Source organism: Lytechinus variegatus, chromosome 6, assembly GCF_018143015.1.
Source record: "Lytechinus variegatus isolate NC3 chromosome 6, Lvar_3.0, whole genome shotgun sequence".
Lineage (NCBI taxonomy): Eukaryota > Metazoa > Echinodermata > Echinoidea > Temnopleuroida > Toxopneustidae > Lytechinus > Lytechinus variegatus.
In genome coordinates this window covers 32,028,988-32,051,880 of record NC_054745.1, presented here as the reverse complement: position 1 = coordinate 32,051,880, position 22,893 = coordinate 32,028,988, and the positions used below count along the sequence as shown (strand labels likewise).

The 22,893-nt window shown below is 38.0% G+C and overlaps 1 protein-coding gene across 1 annotated transcript; it reads right to left on the bottom strand.

Annotated features, from left to right (window-relative positions):
• Positions 1 to 4,314: 4,314 nt before the first annotated feature.
• On the bottom strand, positions 4,315 to 21,988 carry LOC121417379 (methylthioribose-1-phosphate isomerase-like). The gene is made up of 7 exons (XM_041611063.1): positions 21,878 to 21,988; positions 18,026 to 18,226; positions 15,573 to 15,808; positions 14,827 to 14,993; positions 8,812 to 8,988; positions 7,883 to 8,107; positions 4,315 to 4,571 (listed from the first exon to the last, which is right to left on the bottom strand). Exons 1-7 carry the CDS (start codon positions 21,980 to 21,982, stop codon positions 4,441 to 4,443), a joined length of 1,242 nt encoding a protein of 413 aa, XP_041466997.1. The 5' UTR covers positions 21,983 to 21,988; the 3' UTR covers positions 4,315 to 4,440.
• Between the last annotated feature and the right edge of the window lie 905 nt (positions 21,989 to 22,893).

Below are 22,893 nucleotides of genomic sequence, written 5' to 3'. Positions count from 1 at the left end.
TGCACCCCCATGATATATTTTTAACCAACATTTTTTGTATTGCCTGAAGTGTATAGTTAATGAATCCTGGTGTTCCCTTTGTCAAATCGTGTCCCATGGGGTTCCAAATTGGCAATTTTTGGCGGCCACCTTGGATTTTTCATGAAAATCAATTATTTTCATATTTTTTGCACAGACAATGGTAAAATCTTCCATGTAAATGAATACAATTTTTACTATACAAGTATACATATACATGCAGTTTAGATAGTAGAAATCAATTGCAACCGTTTTCTAGACAGTCCAGTTAATACATTTCTTTAAAGAATTTATGCCAAAATTTTAATATTTTTTGTCAAAAATTTGTCTGTGCACTGATATCCAATTATCCATCTGTTTTTTTTATCATAAACATCAACAACTAATGACAAATATCAGCATTTGACACAAAAGAGAATATATTAACAAGAATATTGATATAATTCATGGCAGCATTAATGCCTTAATTTTCTTACATGTATACACTGTAAAGGTCTTTTTTTCATACTGTATGAGACAGACAGAGAAAGGCAACATTTATTTGTCTCATCTGTAACAAATATGTCCTATCATTACGTCCCATCAGTCACAATGGAAAGTGTGTACATTCTTTCTAATTGTTCATTTTTCATCTGTTTGCTAAATATTTATGATTGTAATTGTTTATTGATTATTTTGTACTTATTTGATTACAGCTCTTAAAGCTTGATGACAAGTTAGGAAGTTTTTTTTGGTTAATGTTCCCTTTATATAAATGAAGTGCATGAAAAGATGTTTCTGCCCTTTGTTGAATTTATTTCTGACACAATGGCATGAATTATTAAAGGTGTCATCTTATTAGGGAATATTTATTCATGCTAAAATTAAGTTTGACTTAAAAAGTCATCGAGAGGAAATGTAAATTCCATGAAATGAGATAGGGTCCCATCAGTCACATTCACTTGTCCCATAAGTCACACACGATTGCACACAACTACTGAAACAAATGAAATGAATCAAGTCCAATTCAAGTACTGTAAGTGAGCACTATCACTGGTTAATCTCCAAGCCCAAATCTAAAAACATTGTCATAAAACTGAGATAGATATGGCACTTTGAACAAAAGAGCTCAATTTGTGTGGTCCATCGATGTCCCATAAGTCACAATGACATTTCTGAAGATATAGCACCCTATGCAACCAAGCTGAAAGCATACATTTTTGTATATAGTAAGTTTCAGTATTCTTCTTACAGTTTAATAAAGTAAATCCATGTTTGAGCAGCTACTATTTCAGATATGCACCTCAGTTATGTAGAAAAAGTATCAAATGTCCCATAAGTCACAATGGAATTGACCTACTGCCAAATCATCCCCTCACCATATGGACTAGCTTCATTTAGTCTAATGCCATTCCGTCCATCAACATTTCATCAAACAACCATCGGGTACAATAACCAGTTTTTCCCCAATCATCACTTCGTCTATAAATCACTAGTTCGTCTATAACCATTTAGTCTCTTAACCAGTTGGGCCTTACATGGTATATCCATTTTACTTTCATTCATTTCGCTCTCATTAACATTTAGACCAATTAGACCAAATGGTAATGGACTAAATGGCTATTGGACCAACTGGTTATCAGGTGAAATAGTGAGGGGACGTAATTAGACCACATGGATAGTGGACAAACTGATGGTAGATCAAATGATAGTAGACGAGTTGGTAATTCGACGATCTGGCATGAGACCAATTAAAAATAATCCCATTTACATGTACACCCAAGCGGTATCAACTCATGCAAATTTATGTATCAATTATCACTTCACCACTTACTACAAACATGTAACAGATACACACTGAATTGTTAAAATATAGATATACATATAATATATGGAATACTGGGATATGATAACACCAGAGCTGCAAAACTGAAGTCTGGCTTTACATAAATTATTTGCACGTTTTTACTAGTGCTTGAGGCCTAGATAACAATCAAAGCACACATTATATATCAAATAAAGTATCAATACATTGGCCCATATTCTGAAGTCAGGTTTAACTTAGACCATGGTCTAACTCTGTGTTAAAATTATGGGAAGCCAAAACTGTCAAAATTTTTATTAAGTTGTATGTTTCATATGTTTATTGTGCTCTTTTCTGATGCATCGATGGTGAAGACAATCATTTATTTACACTTTCTACACAATTATGAATGATTTGAGAGCCAAATGAGCTGAAGTATTATATCTCTACTAAGTGATTTATGTAACAATTGGCTTTCCATACTTAAACCACAACTTTAAACCCAAGTTTAAGTTAAACCCGACTTCAGAATACTGGCCATACAGTTGAGATCAGAAGTTTACATACACCCAGGAAATTCAAAGAAATGTTGACACTTGCCAAACATCATACAACTTACTGTATCTTATAAAAAAAATTGTGCTATCATGACAAATTTGATATTAAACAAATGAGTATGTCATGCCCCTTCATCACATTGCTTTGTCATCAGGAGCTGAAAAATATTTAGGTGTCATTTTCTTCGCCCAAAATGTTCACATTTTACAAAAAAAACATATTTCTGCTAGTTACTTCTCAACACAAACATTCAGATTACACCTTTTGTTTAGTGGTGACATAATGTAGAAAATGTAATATAAATCATAGATTTGACATACATGTATAGTTCTATGAGTCAATGTAATACGTTCAGGAAAAATATCATACTTCAAAGAAAATTCCGCCTAAAACATAATTCAATCCCAACAGCGTCCCATTCATGTGAAAGAGCTCAAGACCCTCTTTTATTTGATACCAAATTTGTCATGGTAGTATTCATATTTCCGAAGATATAGTTAATTTTTTTTTGGCAAGTGAACAAATTGAACTGAATGCCAAAGCTGTGTTTAAACTTTTGGCCTCAACTGTATGTACGTGTGTTTTTACTAGACTTTCCCTTGAAAAAAGAGTCAAATTAAGGAAATGCATTACACAAGTAAAACCCAATTAGTTTCATGTTTTGGCAAAAATATTCATTTCCTTGTATCAAATGCCAATTGCAGTTTCAGAAAATCTTTAAAAACAATCCAAGACAGTTTTATATTTTGGGGTTAATGAGTAGTGATGCCACTTAGAATTGATTATAAAAGTGGGAAAATCATCATCAATTATAAGTTCTACAGTAGAATCTACACACAAAAAGTGTTTCTTTGGCTGAAAATAGGATGAAGTCTGAATCAATGCAGTCACAAACTGTGGCATCTGTGAGTGGCACTCCATAGTTACGCTACATGTAACATCAACTGTATTAATGCTATGGGAATACCAATGTGAATATTTATCATTCATGATACCCAAGGCTTCCAATAATTTCTAGGAATCTCTAAATAAAGTGAAAGGACCGTGTAGCGGCAGATCCGGTGCTTGGCAGATTCGGTTCTAGGAATACTATCTGTTGGTGGATCGTGTTCTAACTTCAGCGAATTTAGAACTTATTTATCTTCGGCAGATATCGTTCTTGCTATCGTTTCGAGATCTGCATGTACAGGCAATCCATTTCCTTCAAAATTATATAGGACCTACCATTTTCAGTGATCTATTTTAAAGGTCAAGTCCACCTCAGAAAAATGTTGATTTGAATCAATAAAGAAAAATCAGACAAGCACAATGCTGAAAATTTCATAAAATCGGATGTCAAATAAGAAAGTTATGACATTTCAAAGTTTCGCTTATTTTCTACAAAATAGTTATATGAACGAGCCAGTTACATCCAAATGAGTCGATGATGTCACTCACTATTTCTTTTGTTTTTTATTGTTTGAATTATACAATATTTCAATTTTTACGAATTTGACGATTAGGACCTCCTTGCCTGAAGCACAAAATGTTAAAATAATGGAATTCCATGTGTACAGTGAGGAATGAAACTTCATTTCACATGACAATGACGAGAAAATAAAAATATTTCATATATCATATAATAAATTACAAACGAAATAGTGAGAGAGTGATGTCATCAACTCTCTCATTTCGATGTAACTGGCTCGTTCATATAACTATTTTGTTAAAAATAAGCGAAACTTTAAAATGCCATAACTTTTTTATTTTACATCCGATTTTGATGAAATTTTCAGTGTTACGTTTGTTGAATTTTTCTATTTTTATTCAAATCAAGTTTTTGTTGGGGTGGACTTGCCCTTTAATAGGAAAATAAATATGAAAATTAAGAAGGTTCTGAGTAAAGAACGATACCTACATGGAAGCAGATCTGCAGCTACTATGATGTTGAACCATAGAGGCCCTGGATAACGAAAGTTGAGTCAGTTTTTCCTTTAGTTCTTCAGGTTTAAAGACAGCATGCTCAATACTATGATGATGAGGAAAGATGAGTAACTCTTTTTTCCTTTTGTTCATTTGGTTTGAAGACACCACGTTCAATACTATGATGTTGACGAAAGTTGAGTCAGTTTTTCCTTTAGTTCTTCAGGTTTAAAGACACCATGCTCAGTGATAATTCCAGTAATAAGGTCAGCCGGGGTCACGTCAAAGGCAGGGTTCCATCCAGAGATACCTGAACAAAAAGTGAAATAAAGAATAACATGACAATTTAAAAGATAAAAGGGAGCATCTAAACTGGGCTTTGAAACTTTTTGATTTGCGACTCTAAGTCACATCCATGCCCATGTGTATCAGTAAATCACGAAATGTCTTCAAAAAGAAATATCAACATTTTCTTACTGGATCAGTATTATTTGAATCTCTATATAGACTCTTGTATTACAGTTTTGTTTTGTTTAGGGTTTGTTTGGCTTTTGTTGTCTCAATTTTAGTGTAATATCTGTTATTTCAATTGCTGCCATTAGACCTAAACCCCCCTCGACATTAATCGCGATAAATCCGCTGTGCAATTTTTTTTACCGCGTTGCTCACTGACCTTTTACTTTCAAGTCTCGTGCAACTTTTGACACAAAAATTGCAACCCCCAGGAACGAGGTTCTGAAATTACACAACATTCAGTTAGTGCATGCAGACCCAAAATTGCTAAAAACCGTGAATTAGTGTACAAATCCAATGCAAATAGTGTTTTTAGCCAAAATTCATGAGTGTATCACCATTTTTCCTTTTACTGATTAAAATAAATCAATTTCATCTTTTTTTATGGTCAATATATAGCCCCGACAATTTCCAGTGAAAAAAAACAATAACAAGTGGAATGCCTCTGGCCGTCTCACCTGCATCACGCAGTCCAATATAGCAGCAGTGCTGACTTTGAAAACTACTCTAACTCGCACAAGATGTTTAGTGATAAATGGTTACTCTTATGTCCACTTTTTATGAACTAGACCAATAAACTTACAGAGATATGATGGTTATTCAACAAAAAAACCCAACATGGCCAAAGTTCATTGACCTTACATGACCTTTGACCTTGATCATGTGACCTGAAACTCGCACAGGATGTTCAGTGATACTTGATTACTCTTATGTACAAGTTTCATGAATCAGATCCATAAACTTTCAAAGTTATGATGGTAATTCAACAGATAACCCAATTCGGCCAAAGTTCATTGACCTTTGACCTTGGTCATGTGACCTGAAATGCGCACAGGATGTTCAGTGATATTTGATTACTCATATGTCCAAGTTTAATGAACTAGACTAATAAAGTTTCAAAGTTATGATGGTAATTCAACAGATAACCCAATTCGGCCAAAGTTCATTGACCTTTGACCTTGGTCATGTGACCTGAAACGAGCACAGGATGTTCAGTGATACTTGATTACTCTAATGTCCAAGTTTAATGAACTAGATCAATAAACTTTCAAAGTTATGATGGTAATTCAACAGATACCCACAATTCGGCCAAAGTTCATTGACCCTAAATGACCTTTGACCTTAATCATGAGACCTGAAACTTGCACAAAATGTTCAGTGATGCTTGGTTACTATTATTTACAAGTTTCATGAATCAGATCCATAAACTTTCAAAGCTATGATGGGAATTCAACAGATACCCCCAATTCGGCCAAAGTTCATTGACCCTAAATGACCTTTGACCTTGGTCATGTGACGTGAAACTCATGCAGGATGTTCAGTGATACTTGATTAACCTTATATCCAAGTTTCATGAACTAGGTCCATATATTTTCTAAGTTATGATGACATTTCAAAAACTTAACCTCAGGTTAAGATTTCGATGTTGATTCCTCCAACATGGTCTAAGTTCATTGACCCTAAATGACCTTTGACCTTGGTCATGTGACATGAAACTCTAATAGGATGTTCAGTAATACTTGATTAACCTTATGGCCAAGTTTCATGAACTAGGTCCATATACTTTGTAAGTTATGATGTCATTTAAAAAACTTAACCTCAGGTTAAGATTTGATGTTGACGCCGCCGCCGCCGTCGCCGTCGGAAAAGCGGCGCCTATAGTCTCACTCTGCTATGCAGGTGAGACAAAAACAAAGAAATATACACAAAATTTAGAAAACAATAAAATAAATAAGAAGATAAATGCCATGGGTAACACCCATGTAAATTTTCATCGCAATCGTGCGATCAACGGCCGAGATCGGGGGGGGGGGGATGGGGAGGGGACATCACAGATTTCGCCCGTGACATTCCATCTAACAACCCTTTGGTTCAATTAACACTTGTTCCAATAATCCTTTTGTCTCATAGCCAGTTGGACTAATACAGATTTTTTTTCATTCAATTCGCCCCATTAACACTTAGCCCAATTAGTCCACTTGGTATATGGACTAAATCACTACTGGACCAACTGGCTAACAGATGATGAGTGGAAGAAATGGTAATTGGACCATGTGGATAGTGGCTGAACTAATGGTGGACCAAATGATAGTAGATCTGTAGCACAGTCACTTTTTATTTATTAAGGAACATTTCTAGAATCAGAAGGTTCATTGACCAGTCTGCCTGTCACAATGCTGTTCGTTCATTGGTTCTGTCTCGTATCGATTATTGCAACGGGTTCCTTTCTACAATTCCCTCTAATCAATTAGTCCGTGTTCAATGACTACAAAATTGGGCAGCACGATTAATTTTACAGATTTCCCCGGGATCATCCTTCCCAACCACTCTTTAATTCTCTTCACTGGCTTCCTTTTAAACAGAGAATTACGTTCAAATTACTCTTGATTGTCTACAAAACACTGAATAAATAGGCTCCACAGTATTTCAGTAACCGCTTGAATATGTATACACCAACTAGAGCTCTTAGGTCGGCCAGTAATCACCTTCGCCTCACATATTCATTAACTCGTACATTAGCTGGTGACAGAACTTTACAATGTCGGCTTGAAAATCCTGGAACGACCTGCCACTAATAAGTTGACAGTCTCCATCATTAGCAATTTTCAAAAAGTCATTAAAAACTCATCTCTTTCATACTTTGTAGTTTTTAAGATACATTTAATTCATTCATTGTAAGTGCTTTGTGACTAATGGGAAAAGCACAGTACAAATAATAATAATAATGAGTTGGTAATTGGACAAATTGGTATTAGACCAATTGGGCAGTATTCTCAAGCCAGGTTTAACTTAGACTATGGTCTAACCCTGTGCTAAAATTATTAGAAGCAAAAATTGTGAAAATTATTCTTAAGTTGTATGTTTCTTATGTTTACTGTGCTCTTTCCTGATTTATCTATGGTGAAGAAAATCATCTATGTATACTTCCTAGACAATTATGAATGATTTGAGAGCCAAATGAGCTGAATTATGTTATCTCTAACATTAAGGATTTATGTAACAATTGGCTATCCATACTCAAACCACAACTTTAAACCCGAGTGTAAGCTAAACCCGACTTCGGAATACAGGCCATTGAAAATAAACCGACTTGGCAGCACTACATACCTGGAGCGGCAATCTGCATGCCGTTGATCTTTGTCAACTCTCCCTCTGGACGCTCTTCAATCACGATGTCATCCCCAGAGGTCAAACTGAGGTCGCAAGAGGTCACGGGGGAAGCGACGTAGAAGGGAACGTTGTGATGTCGGGCCGCTATGGCAAGCTGGTAAGTCCCGATCTTGTTTGCTGTGTCACCATTAGCTACGACGCGGTCAGCACCAACGACAACAGCTGTCATGGAGAAGAGAAAGTCATATAGTATAAAAATAATACAAATCATCAAGGGCGTTTGTACGAATCATATGGATAGGTACCTTTGTAACAGTTTATTTCCAAAGGCACTAGTACAGTTTCAACCCCGATCCCTACATTATTTCTTAAAAAAATGAATAGCAAGAGTAATGATAAGAGATCACACATGGGAAGCAGGATCGCCAAAAAATGTGTTTCAAATTAAGAAATCTGTGGCTTTTATTCCAAGTTCGCGAACTTTCTCGCAAATGTAGGATCATATCTTCAAAATGACTAATCAAAATACAAACCTAAAACCACATAAGCAATGAATTCGCACAGAAATAAAGTCAAGCCTCGGGGGTTGCCTTCATACAACTAGGGCTCCATGAGTAATGAGGGAGCGAATGCCTGCTGGAACTTCCAGCATTTTGCAAGCCAGTGATTCCATGATTTGAAACTGTGCTCATCATACTTGTACTTGGATTTGAGATATAAAGTTATGATGCACATATGGCTTCACTGTTCCCTTACCGCGGGCGCTATACTACCTGGAAAATATTTCTGCCTGATCGTCTAGAATTTGCGGCTTTACTGGCACAATCGATGGCCTCAAGAATGCAAATTTGCACCCCGTGCCCGATCATTTCAGGGCTTGGTGTTCATACAGAAACCTTCAGCACCAATTACTGGTGTAAACTCACCTGTGACACCTTTCTTGAGCATACAGAATGAAGCCATGCTGTCTGTAATAAGTGAAGCTGGGATGTGTTCATACACGAGCTCATAAGCGGTTAGACGTGCTCCCTGGTTGTACGGGCGTGTCTCGGTGCAGTAGACGTGTTCCAACTTTCCTCTTTCATGAAGAGCGCGGATAACGCCTGGAAAGGGAGAACAATCAGCAGGGATAAAAGTTATGTGGGGTGGGGCGGGGGATGATTTCACCCCAAATAGTGCCCTGGAAACTTAAAATAAAGGTGGCTTTGAAAATCCCAATTCATTGCAACGTTAAAGCTTATCTAATGTCCCAGAATTAGGCAGCAACTTGTGAAAAGTAGCCAATGGAGGAAGAAAAAAATTGTCTGAATATCGGGCAAATTGCTAATTGGTCTAAACCTGCTTTTTTACGTTTTCTCATGTTATAAAAATATGATCATTTTTACTTTCACCAAATGATTCTGATTTTAGCACGAGTAATTGATTTTTAAAACAAAGCTTTTTCTTCAGACAGAATGATTAGGAAGGCTACATAGAATATTTACATCATATACTACCATTCTGAGAGCTTTACAAAACAACAAGTGGAATGCCTCTGGCCGTCTCACCTGCATCACGCAGTTCACTATAGCAGCAGTGCTGACTTTGCATACTACTCTAACTCGCACAAGATGTTCAGTGATACATGGTTACTCTTATGTCCTCTTTTCATGAACTAGACCAATAAACTTACAGAGATATGATGGTTATTCAACAAAAAACCCCAACATGGCCAAAGTTCATTGACCTTACATGACCTTTGACCTTGATCATGTGACCTGAAACTGGAACAGGATGTTCAGTGATACTTGATTACTCTTATGTACAAGTTTCATGAATCAGATCCATAAACTTTCAAAGTTATGATGGTAATTCAACAGATACACCCAATTCGGCTAAAGTTCATTGACCTTTGACCTTGGACATGTGACCTGAAACACGCACAGGATGTTCAGTGATACTTAATTACTCTAATGTCCAAGTTTAATGAACTAGACCAATAAACTTTCAAAGTTATGATGGTAATTCAACAGATACCCCCGATTCGGCCAAAGTTCATTGACCCTAAATGACCTTTGACCTTAATCATGAGACCTGAAACTTGCACAAAATGTTCCGTGATGCTTGATTACTATTATGTCCAAGTTTCATGAATCAGATCCATAAACTTTCAAAGTTATGATGGGAATTCAACAGATATCCCCAATTCGGCCAAAGTTCATTGACCCTAAATGACCTTTGACCTTGATCATGTGACCTGAAACCTGCACAAAATGTTCAGTGATGCTTGATTACTATTATGTCCAAGTTTCATGAATCAGATCCATAAACTTTCAAAGTTATGATGGGAATTCAACAGGTATCCCCAATTCGGCCAAAGTTCATTGACCCTAAATGACCTTTGACCTTGGTCATGTGACGTGAAACTCATGCAGGATGTTCAGTGATACTTGATTAACTAGTCTGGTCAGTTGGCGTAAAAAATGCCCTACTTGTGGACACGGTGGACAAAAGCATGATTTTTTCTCCAGACCTTTGTTTATGTATAAGAATTAAGAATGGGGTATGCTCCAAAAAATCTGGCTGCAGGAACAGTGAAAAAATGGGTGAAAATGTCAGAATTTATGAGTTCAGATTTGTCTGATATATAGACTAGCGCTAGTGCAAAACTCAATAGCAGTGCATTATTTTGCATTGGATTAGTTCTTGAATTCAGACCCTTTTTGAACAGATCTTCTGTTTGTCCTCGCACCTCAATGCACCAAATATCTGAATGAAGATGCTAACCAAGCCGAAGGGTGACGGTGGAGGGGGTTGAATGTTGGTGTGTATGTACATGTTTTGGTCTTGGGGGAAAGGTGTGCAAGACACATTTTTTGCATGTGTTGGAAATTGTGTTGCCATGGTAACAGTGTATTATTGCAAAAAATAAGGTAAAAATCTTGCAGTTAGAACCACTTCCTGTTTTTAACCGATTCTCATGAAATTTGGCACACACATTGGTCTTGAGGTGAAGATGTCTAAGACACACTTTTGTGTGTCTTTCAGAAATCTTGTTGCCATGGTAACAACATATTATATGGTGAAAATTGGGAAAAAAACTTACAATTCAAACTGCTTCATCAGTTTTCAATCAATTCTCATGAAATTTGGCACACACATTGGTATTGAAGTAAAGATGTACAAGGCACTTTTTGTGTGTGTTTCAGAAACTGTGTTGTCATGGTAACAAAATATCATATGGCAAATTTAGGTAAAAAACTTGCAATTTTAACTACTTCATCAGTTTTGAACCAATTCTCGTGAAATTTGGTTCACACATTGGCCTTAGGGTAAAGATGTGCAAGAACTTTTTTTCTTTTGCATTTGTCAGAGAGTGCATTACCAGGGTAGCCACATATGATAGCCAGAAATGTAGGAAAACTTATTGTGGATCAAACTTCTTCCCCTGTTTTTAGTCAGTGCTCATAAAAATTGGAAGAAATATTCATCTTAGGGTAAAGATTCATATTAAATTCTAAATGTCTTCTCTGCATTAAAATGTGGGGGGGGGGGGGCTTCATTAATATTTCTGGGTTTGGGGGGAAGGGGCAGGATTAGTCCTTTAAATCTGACATCAAAGAGGTTAAAGGCAGTGGCCATTAGAAACATAAAAATGATAAACACTCTTAAAAAACGCATCCCCTTAAGGGCATATAGGCTGGAGGTACACTGGGTGAATATGAAACCTTCCGCTGAAGCAGAGGAGTTCCAACACTGGCAAGCAAAACAAAATGTGTACCCCTTCTACTTTCAACAGCTGATTTTCCAAACCTTAGTTCCACCTCCCCAAGATGTGCACCCCTTCCCATACCACTTTTAGTTCTACTTCCCCATGCTCAAACCAGTCTACACCTTTGTCCCTCAGGGGTCAATGCATTTTTAAAGCTAGACATTACTCTTTTTTGGGGTGGGGTCTTTAGAAAATGACCTCATAAAAATTACAGTTAAAGGATTATGACTAGGAACTTAACCCCCCCCCCCCCCGAAAAAATAGGGGGCTGATATACTTTTTAGTATAAAATGCCCCCCCCCCCCTTCAAAGGTAAGAAGAGTCCTTTGCACTTCAGACCATTCATTTGAAGTTTAATGCATTCTGATTTGATAAAAAAATTGTTTACAGTACCCAATTAACCATTGTTTATTTATATTCTCCTACTCAGTCTTTTATTCATATTCATATTCCGTTCCTACTCTTTCTTTTTAACTTTCACATCACTCTTGATTTTGAGCTTCACCATGCCATCTCCTTCTGTTTCCTGTCTCTCTCTAAGTATATTTTTTCTGACATATTTTAAAGTGTACCTTTAATCATGCAACTAATTATAGAAATATAAATATATACAAAAATCTCTGCACTTGTTTTAGCAATTCACTTGCAATAGGGATTTAGGAGAAAACCAAAAATCCTGATAACTACTAGTCTTATGGGAAAGTTGTCCTTGTGGCCTCACCCCTTGTCATAATTTACTTACCCAGTTGCCAATTTGAATTCTACATACTAGTAGCCTTAGGGATCTTAATTTTAAAGCAGCCATAACTTTATTTTGCTTGTCCGATTTCTTTAAAACTTTCACCATTCTTATTTTTCTCCTTTTCCATGCACACAACATTATGACCAAGGCTTGATTCCCTTTTAATACTGAATATGTAGTTCAAATTGCAAGGTTTTTACCTAAATTTTGCCATATAATATGTTGTTCCCATGGCAACACAGTTTTGGAAACACACACAAAAAGTGCCTTGTACATCTTTACTTCAATACCAATGTGTGTGCCAAATTTCATGAGAATTGATTGAAAACTGATGAAGCAGTTTGAATTGTAAGTTTTTTTTCCCAATTTTCACCATATAATATGTTGTTACCATGGCAACAAGATTTCTGAAAGACACACAAAAGTGTGTCTTAGACATCTTCACCTCAAGACCAATGTGTGTGCCAAATTTCATGAGAATCGGTTAAAAACAGAGGAAGTGGTTCTAACTGCAAGAATTTTACCTTATTTTTTGCAATAATACACTGTTACCATGGCAACACAATTTCCAACACATGCAAAAAATGTGTCTTGCACACGTTTCCCCCAAGACCAAAACATGGATATACACACCAGCATTCAACCCTCTCCACAGTCACCCTTCGGCTTGGTTAGCATCTTCATTCAGATATTTGGTGCATTGAGGTGCGAGGACAAACAGAAGATCTGTTCAAAAAGGGTCTGAATTCAAGAACTAATCCAATGCAAAATAATGCACTGCTATTGAGTTTTGCACTAGCGCTAGTCTATATATCAGACAAATCTGAACTCATAAATTCTGACATTTTTACCCATTTTTTCACTGTCCCTGCAGCCAGATTTTTTGGAGCATACCCCATTCTTAATTCTTATACATAAACAAAGGTCTGGAGAAAAAATCACGCTTTTGTCCACCGTGTCCACATAATTTCGCTAACTGACCAGACTAAACCTTATGTCCAAGTTTCATGAACTAGGTCGATATATTTTCTAAGTTATGATGACATTTCAAAAACTTAACCTCAGGTTAAGATTTCGATGTTGATTACTCCAACATGGTCTAAGTTCATTGACCCTAAATGACCTTTGACCTTGGTCATGTGACATGAAACTCTAATAGGATGTTCAGTAATACTTGATTTACCTTATGGCCAAGTTTTATTAACTAGGTCCATATACTTTCTAAGTTATGATGTCATTTCAAAAACTTAACCTCAGGTTAAGATTTGATGTTGACGCCGCCGCCGCCGCCGCCGCCGTCGGAAAAGCGGCGCCTATAGTCTCACTTTGCTTCGCAGGTGAGACAAAAATTCTGATTTAAACTTTTGTAGTGGTCGCCCAGTCTGCAGCCGAGATCTCCAAGAGGCCAAGGGGGTTGATCCACCCCCCCCCCTGCTAACATCCAAACAAGCCTGGTGGGGGTTTCATAAAGCTGTTTGTAAGATACGAATGACTTTACACAAAACTGGTAACCCCTTCTTGTGCTAGATGATACATCCTTATGTCATTCATTTAGGACATAACACGTTCCAGTCGTTCGTAAAGTTGTGCGTAACTTTACGAGCAGCCGATATGAAACACCCACTATGCCTGGTGGATGTTTCATAACGCTGTTCATAAGTAAAGAGCGACTTTAAAGATAAATTCCAGTTTTGGTTACGATCTCAAAATGACTTTTTACAGAATCTAATATAATGACCACCCAAGTGTCTGTTTGTATGAATAAAAAATATGTGCCAAAGGATTCTGGGAGAAATTGTGTAATTGCTGAGAAATAAGCAAAATAAGTGCGGATTTGGTCACTTCCGTCGGGTCTTTATTCCAGCAATAATAATACACTGTCCCACGTGTGCCTATCTGTGTTGGTGATCTTCAGTGTGAACGTTTTTCAGCGTAGATTTCAAGATTTCACAAAGTTCAGTTTATGTAACTGTACCAGATCTAGATCCTCGATGATATTCTGACAATTAAGCTTTGTTTTACAGACTTTCTCATGAAATCATTGTTTACTGCAACTACTGGCATTTCTCTTTAAGAATGACTGGTCATCCTTTCTTGTGGTAAATTGCATATTCATTGGAGATGGTTTATTGCGTAAGAAAAGATCACCAGTCGTTCTTAAAGTCGCTCTTAACTTACGAACAGCTTTATGAAACGGCCCCCTGGTTAGGGTGTTGTCTGATTTGATACCATTTCCTAGATATACATGAAACAGGTGGGTGTTTCATAAAGCTGCTCGTAAGAGCGACTTTCAGAACGACTGGTGATCCTTTCTTGTGGTAAAAGGTATATTCATTGGCAAGGGTTTAGCACGTAAGAAAGATTCACCAGTCGTTCTTTAAGTCGCTCCTATCTTACGAACAGCTTTATGAAAAGCCCCCTGATATGTTTTTTTTTTACTGCACCTACCCAAAGCTGTGCCATAGCCAGCTGTAGCGAGGGATCCTGTGTTACAATGAGTCATCACAACCTGTCCACCCCCGGATGAACGTATCAAATGGTCCGCTCCATGCATTCCTATGCTCTGATTGGTCCGCACATCTGTCTCTAGCATGTTTTCGGCCTCTTCTATTATTCTGGGGGGGGGACAAATTGTAAGAGATACTTTATTTTAATGTTGAATAAAAACCCACTGGATATGCTACCAGATAATGCTGGACAGACCTCTACAAACAATCCTTACTTTCCAAGAACTGTCAGGGCATAGAATGCTCTTCCATCCAGCTCCATCAATGCCTGTAATCCAACAGACTTCCGTCAAAGCTTGACGGAAGGCAGAAGCTAAACCACTACTATTTGAACCTTGTAAATAGACCTACTGCACCTGAACACAGCTACTCACACACACTGCTTCAACCATATCTGCAAGAATCTTCAATCTTGCAGGAGGCAGATCAACCTAGAAGAAGAAATCAGAGCTGTGTCAGAGCCAAATGCGGCTTTTGATCATCAATTCTCCAATTTCATCTTCAACAAATTAATGGGGCATTTGAGAAACTCCTCTCAAAGAAGAGATACTTACCTGTCCTTTAATGACTCTATTGCGGCATCATAATAACTGCCAAGGTGTAGAGAAAGACTGGTGAACATTTTACATGTACTGGACTAACAAGACCTATGACATAATCATGGTAAAAGAAGAGATATGTATTTACCTGTCCTTTAATGACTCCATTGTTGTCTCAGAATCACTGCCAAGCTCTTCTGCCAGACTGGTGAACCTTTTTACAGCCTCCGACATATTCACTGCTGTAGGCCTGGCCGTGTTGAGGTATCTGAATTGTTTACAGATAAAGGACACCAGCTCGGACTTGCTCTCGAAGGACATACCGCTAAGCTCAACAGCCAGAGACAAAGATCCGACAATCGCTATCGCAGGAGCTCCCCTAACCTGGAGGAAATAGGAGTTTGACAAAAAAAAGATGAAATTTCTAAAATGTTATGATAATGAAGAAGAATAGTTATTTCTGGCTGCGAGTGTTAATTGTGAACTCCCACTTCATAGTGTACATGGTTGTTTGATTGGAAGGGGCCTGTTTCTCAACACCGTAAATAAGTCTAACTTCTTCACTAAATCGGGGAGAGTGAGCCACTTGTCCGCTAACCGTTTCATGAAGCCCTCTTTGCCAAGGTCGGGGACAACAATGGGACGAAATATTTCCCAATTCATCACAATAATAGCAGTTTTATCATAATTTTGCTTTTAGAAAATCATGCCAGTTTGTGACTAAATACCCTAATTCAAAGGTAGTGGTTGACAAGTCTGGTAGTCCACCTGCCCCCCCCCCCCATCATTTATATCAGGAGGAGAGACCTGCGGGTCAGAGTGATTCAGTTCGCTTTTCGCCTCCCGGGCACAGGTGATGCCAAACATACAATAATAATAACAGTAGTATTCTGGACAAAATATGGAACATAGCCTCACTGGATATTAGACAAAATGGTAAAGGAGTATATCATCAGACAAATTAATTGAAGACAAACCAAGATTAGAGTGGGATGCAGAGCTGCCAACCTGAACAAGAACATTTCAGTATTTTCAAAGCTGAAAATCAGTATTTTGGCGAGGAAATCAGTATTTTCAAAGACATACCATAGGACAACACATAAAACTGAAACTTGAGAAATCAGTATTTTGCATGAAACCATCAGTATTCTTTTCATTTTTCAGTACTGGGGATGAGATCTCTTTGGCTGAATACAAATATTTGCAGATCAAGTGAGTGTGGACGAGGTGGCAATTCAAACTACAATTACCCTTTTACACACGCTAAAATTTCCTTAACCCCGTACTATAGGTGGGGCTAGATTGTCATTTAGCACCACCTACAGTACGGGGTTAACCTTAGCCCACCTTCTTTTTACACAGCATTTTTGCAAAGTGTGCTAACCCCACCTTTAATTTAGTACGGGATTATTTGGCCCTGCAAAAAAAACAGGGTTATCCCTGCAATTGCGGTGCTAAGAGCGATAGTACAAGGTTAAGATCGCTAGTGTAAACGAAAGTGGGCTAAGCGCTCCCATTCATGCCCTGCAGCCGGTCCTGTTGTCCAATCAGAGGTAAGCATAGTGAATATTCATGAACAGCGAACACGGAGATGAGAAAAAGCACGCGCCATTAGTCAGCGAGTTGGAATTCGTGTTTTAATACTTTCCTCATCGACGCTCGGGAATATTCATGAGCTACCAGTAGTCCGGGGGTAGCGAGTTAGCGAGGGCTAAGAAAATCCTGTGTAAAAAAGGTAAAAGTAAACCAGGGTGGGTAGGTAATAATTTTCAGTCCTTCAGGGTTGAGGCCTATCTTTTTTCCACATTGAGGCGATTGCGGAATTTAAGGGCCATTTCTTTCATTCTAAGAGCTAGTTTATCAGGCAAACAAGCCTAAAGCCTATGCAGTATTATGCAAATTATCATTGTACTTTAAAATGATTTTCTGAATAAGCATGAATATTGTTTGTGACAGATCTTAGGGCAACCCTAGAATCACTCATTCTATGAACAAGGTAACCTTGTTCTCTGTTATTCCTTCCTGTGTGGTGAAATAAGGTTGGCAACGTTTGGCTTATTTTCTCTATTTCTTTGAGACAAATGCTTGATTTTTTGACACTGTCAGATTCCATAAGAGCTACATGCATTCATCATATAATTTGGCTCTTAAGTAAATTTGATTCTTTAAATTGTTTTTTCTTAATTAAAAATAGAGATTGAAAATCTACGATTGCCTTGCCATATTACTTTCCACCAATAGAGGGCGTACACAAATATATACCCAAAATTCAAGTTTTTGAGCAATCTGGTAAATACAAAAATTACCCCCAAGTCACTAATGAAAAATAAATTTAAACTGTATGGAAATTTGTATTTTCGGTCACAAAAGTGATATTTTAATGATTTTTTATAAATTGTGTGATGTGCACAGCATTGGCATACCTAGTCCTACCTGTAGATTCCCCACAGGCAGGATGGTAATGAACCCTTGGGTGCCCTAGAATGAATGGTCGCCACAAAGCATGCATTTTGGAGGAATTTTAGGGGCAGTTTGGGATGTCTTGGGGGTGAAATTGCCCATAGCCCTCATGTTTTTCCTACGCTACAGTAAGCTCCATACCTTCATTTCTCTGATGGCATGCCAGCCATCTTCGGTCGATGTGACCTGTTCATAAACCGTCTCAAGAGGGAGCTTCTTCTGGTTCAAGATCTCCAAACTCCTCCCCTTGTAGCGAATGGCCTCTAGCGTCATTGTGTTTTCGTTCCTTGCTTTCTTTTCGGCTGGCTCAGCAGACTTATTCTGATCCATCTTTAGTACTCCCTAGGTATTCAAAGAAATGAGCATTCAATGTAGTTCATTATTTCAAGTCATCAGACATTGGATTTTTTTGGGGGGGGAAATTGAGTACTACATGTACTTGAACTATTTTTTTTAATAAAAAAGTATTCCCTTTTCTGCTTCCAGTAAAGGGAAAAAAAATCTTTAAAGGGGAATCCAACCCAAATAAATACTTGTTTTATAAGGAAAAGAAAAATCAGACAAGTTGATAGGTGAAAGTTTGAACAATATTGGACAAACAACAAGAAAGTTATGAATTTTTAAAAGATGTAAATATTGGTAATCACTATACCCATGGAGACTTCAAATTGGCCGCATATGGGATGTCATAGTGATGTAAGGCAAGGACTACTCTTCCATGTACTCCAATACATATTATGGCTAAAATGTCATTTTCCCCAAAAGTTTTATTTCAAATTATATTTTTCTTTCATTGCGACATACAACAATATACTACCTGGGTTATATTTAGATCACAGCCCCAGGGGAATGGGTGCTTAGGAGAAAATAAAGTACATGGCCTATGGGAAAGTTGTCCTTGTCCCTTGTCATAATTTACTTACTCAGTTGCCAATTTGAAATCTACATAGTATTAGTGATCTCAATTTTAAAGCGTCTATAACTTTCTTGTTGCTGGTCCGATTTCTTTCAAACTTTCACCATTCTGTTTAATTTAATTTTCTCCTTCCAAGCACAACATTTTATGGCTAAGGCTGGATTCCCCTTTAAGAGTAACATCTAGTATATTGCAACACAATTGGACAAAGCAAGAGCTTCTGCACTTAATTATCCCCCCCCCCTCCAAAGAAAGAACTTGAAAAAAAAATTGAAAGAGCATTTTTTTCGTGACACACAGCATAACTCTCTCTCTCAGCCCGGTAACCCAGGGAGCTCTGGCCCGCGGAGCGTTCATTCTCAGTATCGATCAGCCATTTTGTTTTCCATTTGAAAGGAGAATGAACGAGACAGAACTTTTCCTATTTTTGAGGTTCCAGTTTGTGCCTTGAGTCGATGCGATGTCAGGATTCTGTGTCACGATAGACCTTCATCCTTAGTATAATTGAGGTAGGCGCAAGTGCATAATTTATTTTTTCCTCAAGGCCCAAAATAAAAAAGTTTTAAATTGGGGTGCTATTGCGATCACATTCATGACATTCTACCCCATTTTGGAGAGTACCCTCTGCCAAAATATTACACAGACCATGACTGACGCATCCTGGGGCCGATTGCAGTTGCACGAAAGGGTCTTCGCAAGAACCATCTTTTTTGTGTCGCTCGGCCATGTGAAACGCATTTTTAATAAATTACCTGCAAACATATTTTATACATCATGTTCATCCGTTAAAGTAAACAAAATCTTTGTTATTAATAGATCATGATGAATATCACGAAATGTAGATCTATAATTGATTCAAATGCTACTGCTAGCTAACAAATTTAATTTGTTTATCATACATTCATCCCGTATACAGCGCATCAGCATTAAAAGATGGGCGACACGAAAGACGGTCCTTGCCCTTGGAAAGACCCTTTCATGATCGGCCCTTTCACTTCGACCCGCTTCACGGGCCGTAACCCAGGGAGCCCAGGACCTTACGTGCATTTTGGCATACTCGCCTGACAAGCGTGAAGTATGGTCAAAATAATTCTCCGAATAAATAGTTAAAACAGAAATCAAGCACTTACCAAGATTATATGGATGATGGTCTTACGTCTTGTAACAAGTGGCAGTTTTTCTGACATCTGGGCACAGACTGGAACCTCAAAAAACGAAAAGTTCTCTCCTTCTACCCCCGTTTCGATCGGCCATTTTGTTACAATTCATAACAAAAATGGCCGATCGAGACGGGGGTAGGAGAGAACTTTTCGTTTTTTGAGGTTCTAGTCTGTACCCAGATGTCAGAAAAACTGCCACGCATTAGACCTTCATCCATATAGATTATAGGTAGGGCCTAATCGTGGTAACTGGTAAGTGCTTGATTTCTGTTTTAACTATTTATTCAGAGAATTATTTTGACCATACTTCACGCTTGTCAGGTGAGTATGCCTTGGCTTTACGGCGCTAATGCAGTTTCGCACCGGCCGATTACCAGCACACCTCATCACCAATACTTGTTCCCAAATGTCATGACAGGTCCCTCAGAGTGACATTTCGATGTCAATATATCCACCACTTTTCAAAATATTGTGATCGGGAATGGCTATATTTCGGCTTCGATCTCAACGTCGTTGATCGACACGGCGTAGACATCGCTTCGCTGATCGCTTGAATTCACCGTGCACCGTAATGTTGGTATGAACTGAAGTTAGCAACCAAATCATGCAAAAATGTGGCGAACAAACTGCCAGCATACCGCATGCGAATCTATGTTCGCATGATTTGGTAGCTAACTTCAGTTCATATCAACATTACGGTGAATCCAAGCGATCCGCGAGGCGATGACTACGCCGTGTCGGTCAACGACGTTGTCGTTGAGATAAAAGCCGAAATACAGCCATTCCCGATCACGATGTGTGTATACAGCCACACGCGTGTGTCTTTACCATCCAGCCACATGCGTGTGGTTATATCCAGAACACCTATCTGTGGATACCGCCACACGCCGCCAGTAATAACAGTAAAACGCGTACCGGTATGTAGGTCTGACCGTCTATATCACGATCAAAATAACCTCATTTCTTCATTAAATTCTTACATTCTAAACCACTCTGATTTCTTTAAATCGTTTCAATTTCATTCTCACCGTCTTCTTTCCTTGCTTTTCATGTCTTGTTACAAAAGGCCGCCTGTTAGTGTTAAATAGCAAATTTCCACACTTTTTCTACTTGTGTCAATTCTCTACTGACTCTAGCAGTCTAGGCTATGTGCGCGTACGTGCGTACGTACGAAACCCAAACTAACTGTGTACATGTCTACTACTGCGCTGCGCTAACGCTGTATGGGTCTGCCACCGCGAAGGAAGCCAGAATCGACACAAGTAGAAAAAGAGAATTTGCTGTTAAACAGACGACCGTTTGTAACAAGACAAGAAAAGCAAGGAGAGAAGACGGTGAGAATGAAATTGAAACGATCTACTAGGCTAAGGATATCAAAGGGGTTTAGAATGTAAGAATTTAATGAAGAAATGAGGTTATTTTGATCGTGATATAGACGGTCAGACCTACATACGTGTTTTACTGTTATTACTGGCGGCGTGTGGCGGTATCCACAGATGGGTGTTCTGGATATAACCACACGCGTGTGGCTGGATGGTAAAGACACACGCGTGTGGCTGTATACACTGCCATTTTGAAAAGTGGTGGATATATTAACATCGAAATGTCACTGATTGACTTGTCATGACATTTGGGAACAAATATTGGTGATGAGGTATGCTGGTAACCGGCCGGTGCGAAACTGCATTAGCGCCTGCCTTTACACGTAAGATCCTGGCCTGGCATGCCTGGGCTCCATGACCATGGGTTATCAGCCCGGCAGCACGATACGCGATGCCGACGATCTCCGGAGGCAAAGCCAATGCCAATGCCATGGACAGGTTCCCCGGGGCTGATCGAGAGTTGCTTAAGTTTAACTGGACTCCCGAGTTGAGACCCTCTCTATCTCTAAATACGAAACTTATGTATCTAACTTACACGTATTCTTTTCTTCGTGTATATATGGACAGGACGTCGAACAGTGGCGACTACTCTCAAAATCAAATTAGCTAAACCTCCGAAAACAAACAAAAAAAATAACATTGACTAGGTCTAGGCTACTGACCCACCGCCCACACGTGTACAGTGCAGTACGACCGGTAGTACCAATGCGTTTCTGAGACTAATCGAAAAAGGAAATTTGCGGGCTGACCCTAGGCCTATTTTCGTGGTATAGGCTACCTATTTTTCGTCAATGCCGAGTTTCGTGGGTATGGCACGCCCACTAGGGACAGTGATTTTCCGCGATCGCGGAAAACGGACGGAATTCACGGAAATGGCCTTTTGAAACGGAAAGTGGTTTATCAAACGGAAAATCACGGAAAACATATTTTCCCTCAAATTCCACAGAACAGCAACATAAATTACTCCAAAATCTCAACAAAATACGCATATTAAATGGCCACAAAACCTCACCAAACACGATTTCACTTCACCACAATCACAACAAAATCAACACATCGTGACTACAATCAAATATGTATGTCACTTTTAAAAAATATGTTTCTCTTCCACTAAACCATTTTACTCGAAGAAATTTATATTTCACTTTAAAAATGTATTACACTTTATCAAAAAATATATTTCATTTTCATTAAAAATATATTTCGGTTTTCAAAAAAAGAAAAATTATCACTTGAAAAAATATATATATTCCCCTTTGGAAAATATATTTCACTTTTCAAAAAAATTGTATATTTCACTTTAAAAAAATATATATATTTTACTTTTCCCAAAAAATATATTTCACTTAAAAAAAAGTATATTTCACTTTCAAACAAAATACATTTTTTTAGACGAAAAATTATTTCACTTTTCACATTTTAATTTTGAGAGAAAACAAATCCTTTCACTTTTGTTGGATAATACATGCAGCTGTCGTATTAGACCGTACATAAAATTCATTTATCTATCTACCTAAAAGATATATCTATTTGTCTACCTATCTATTTATC

What these genes read in the sequence shown, in the direction of transcription:
- LOC121417379 (XM_041611063.1), bottom strand. Translation starts at nt 21,982, where the DNA reads ATGTTATTTTTTTTGTTTGTTTTCGGAGGTTTAGCTAATTTGATTTTG. An exon ending in ACACGAAGAAAAGAATACGT is followed by an intron (nt 18,227 to 21,877) that starts GTAAGTTAGATA and finishes TTGAATACCTAG; the next exon opens with GGAGTACTAAAGATGGATCA. An exon ending in ATGGAGTCATTAAAGGACAG is followed by an intron (nt 14,994 to 15,572) that starts GTAAATACATAT and finishes TCCCCCCCCCAG; the next exon opens with AATAATAGAAGAGGCCGAAA.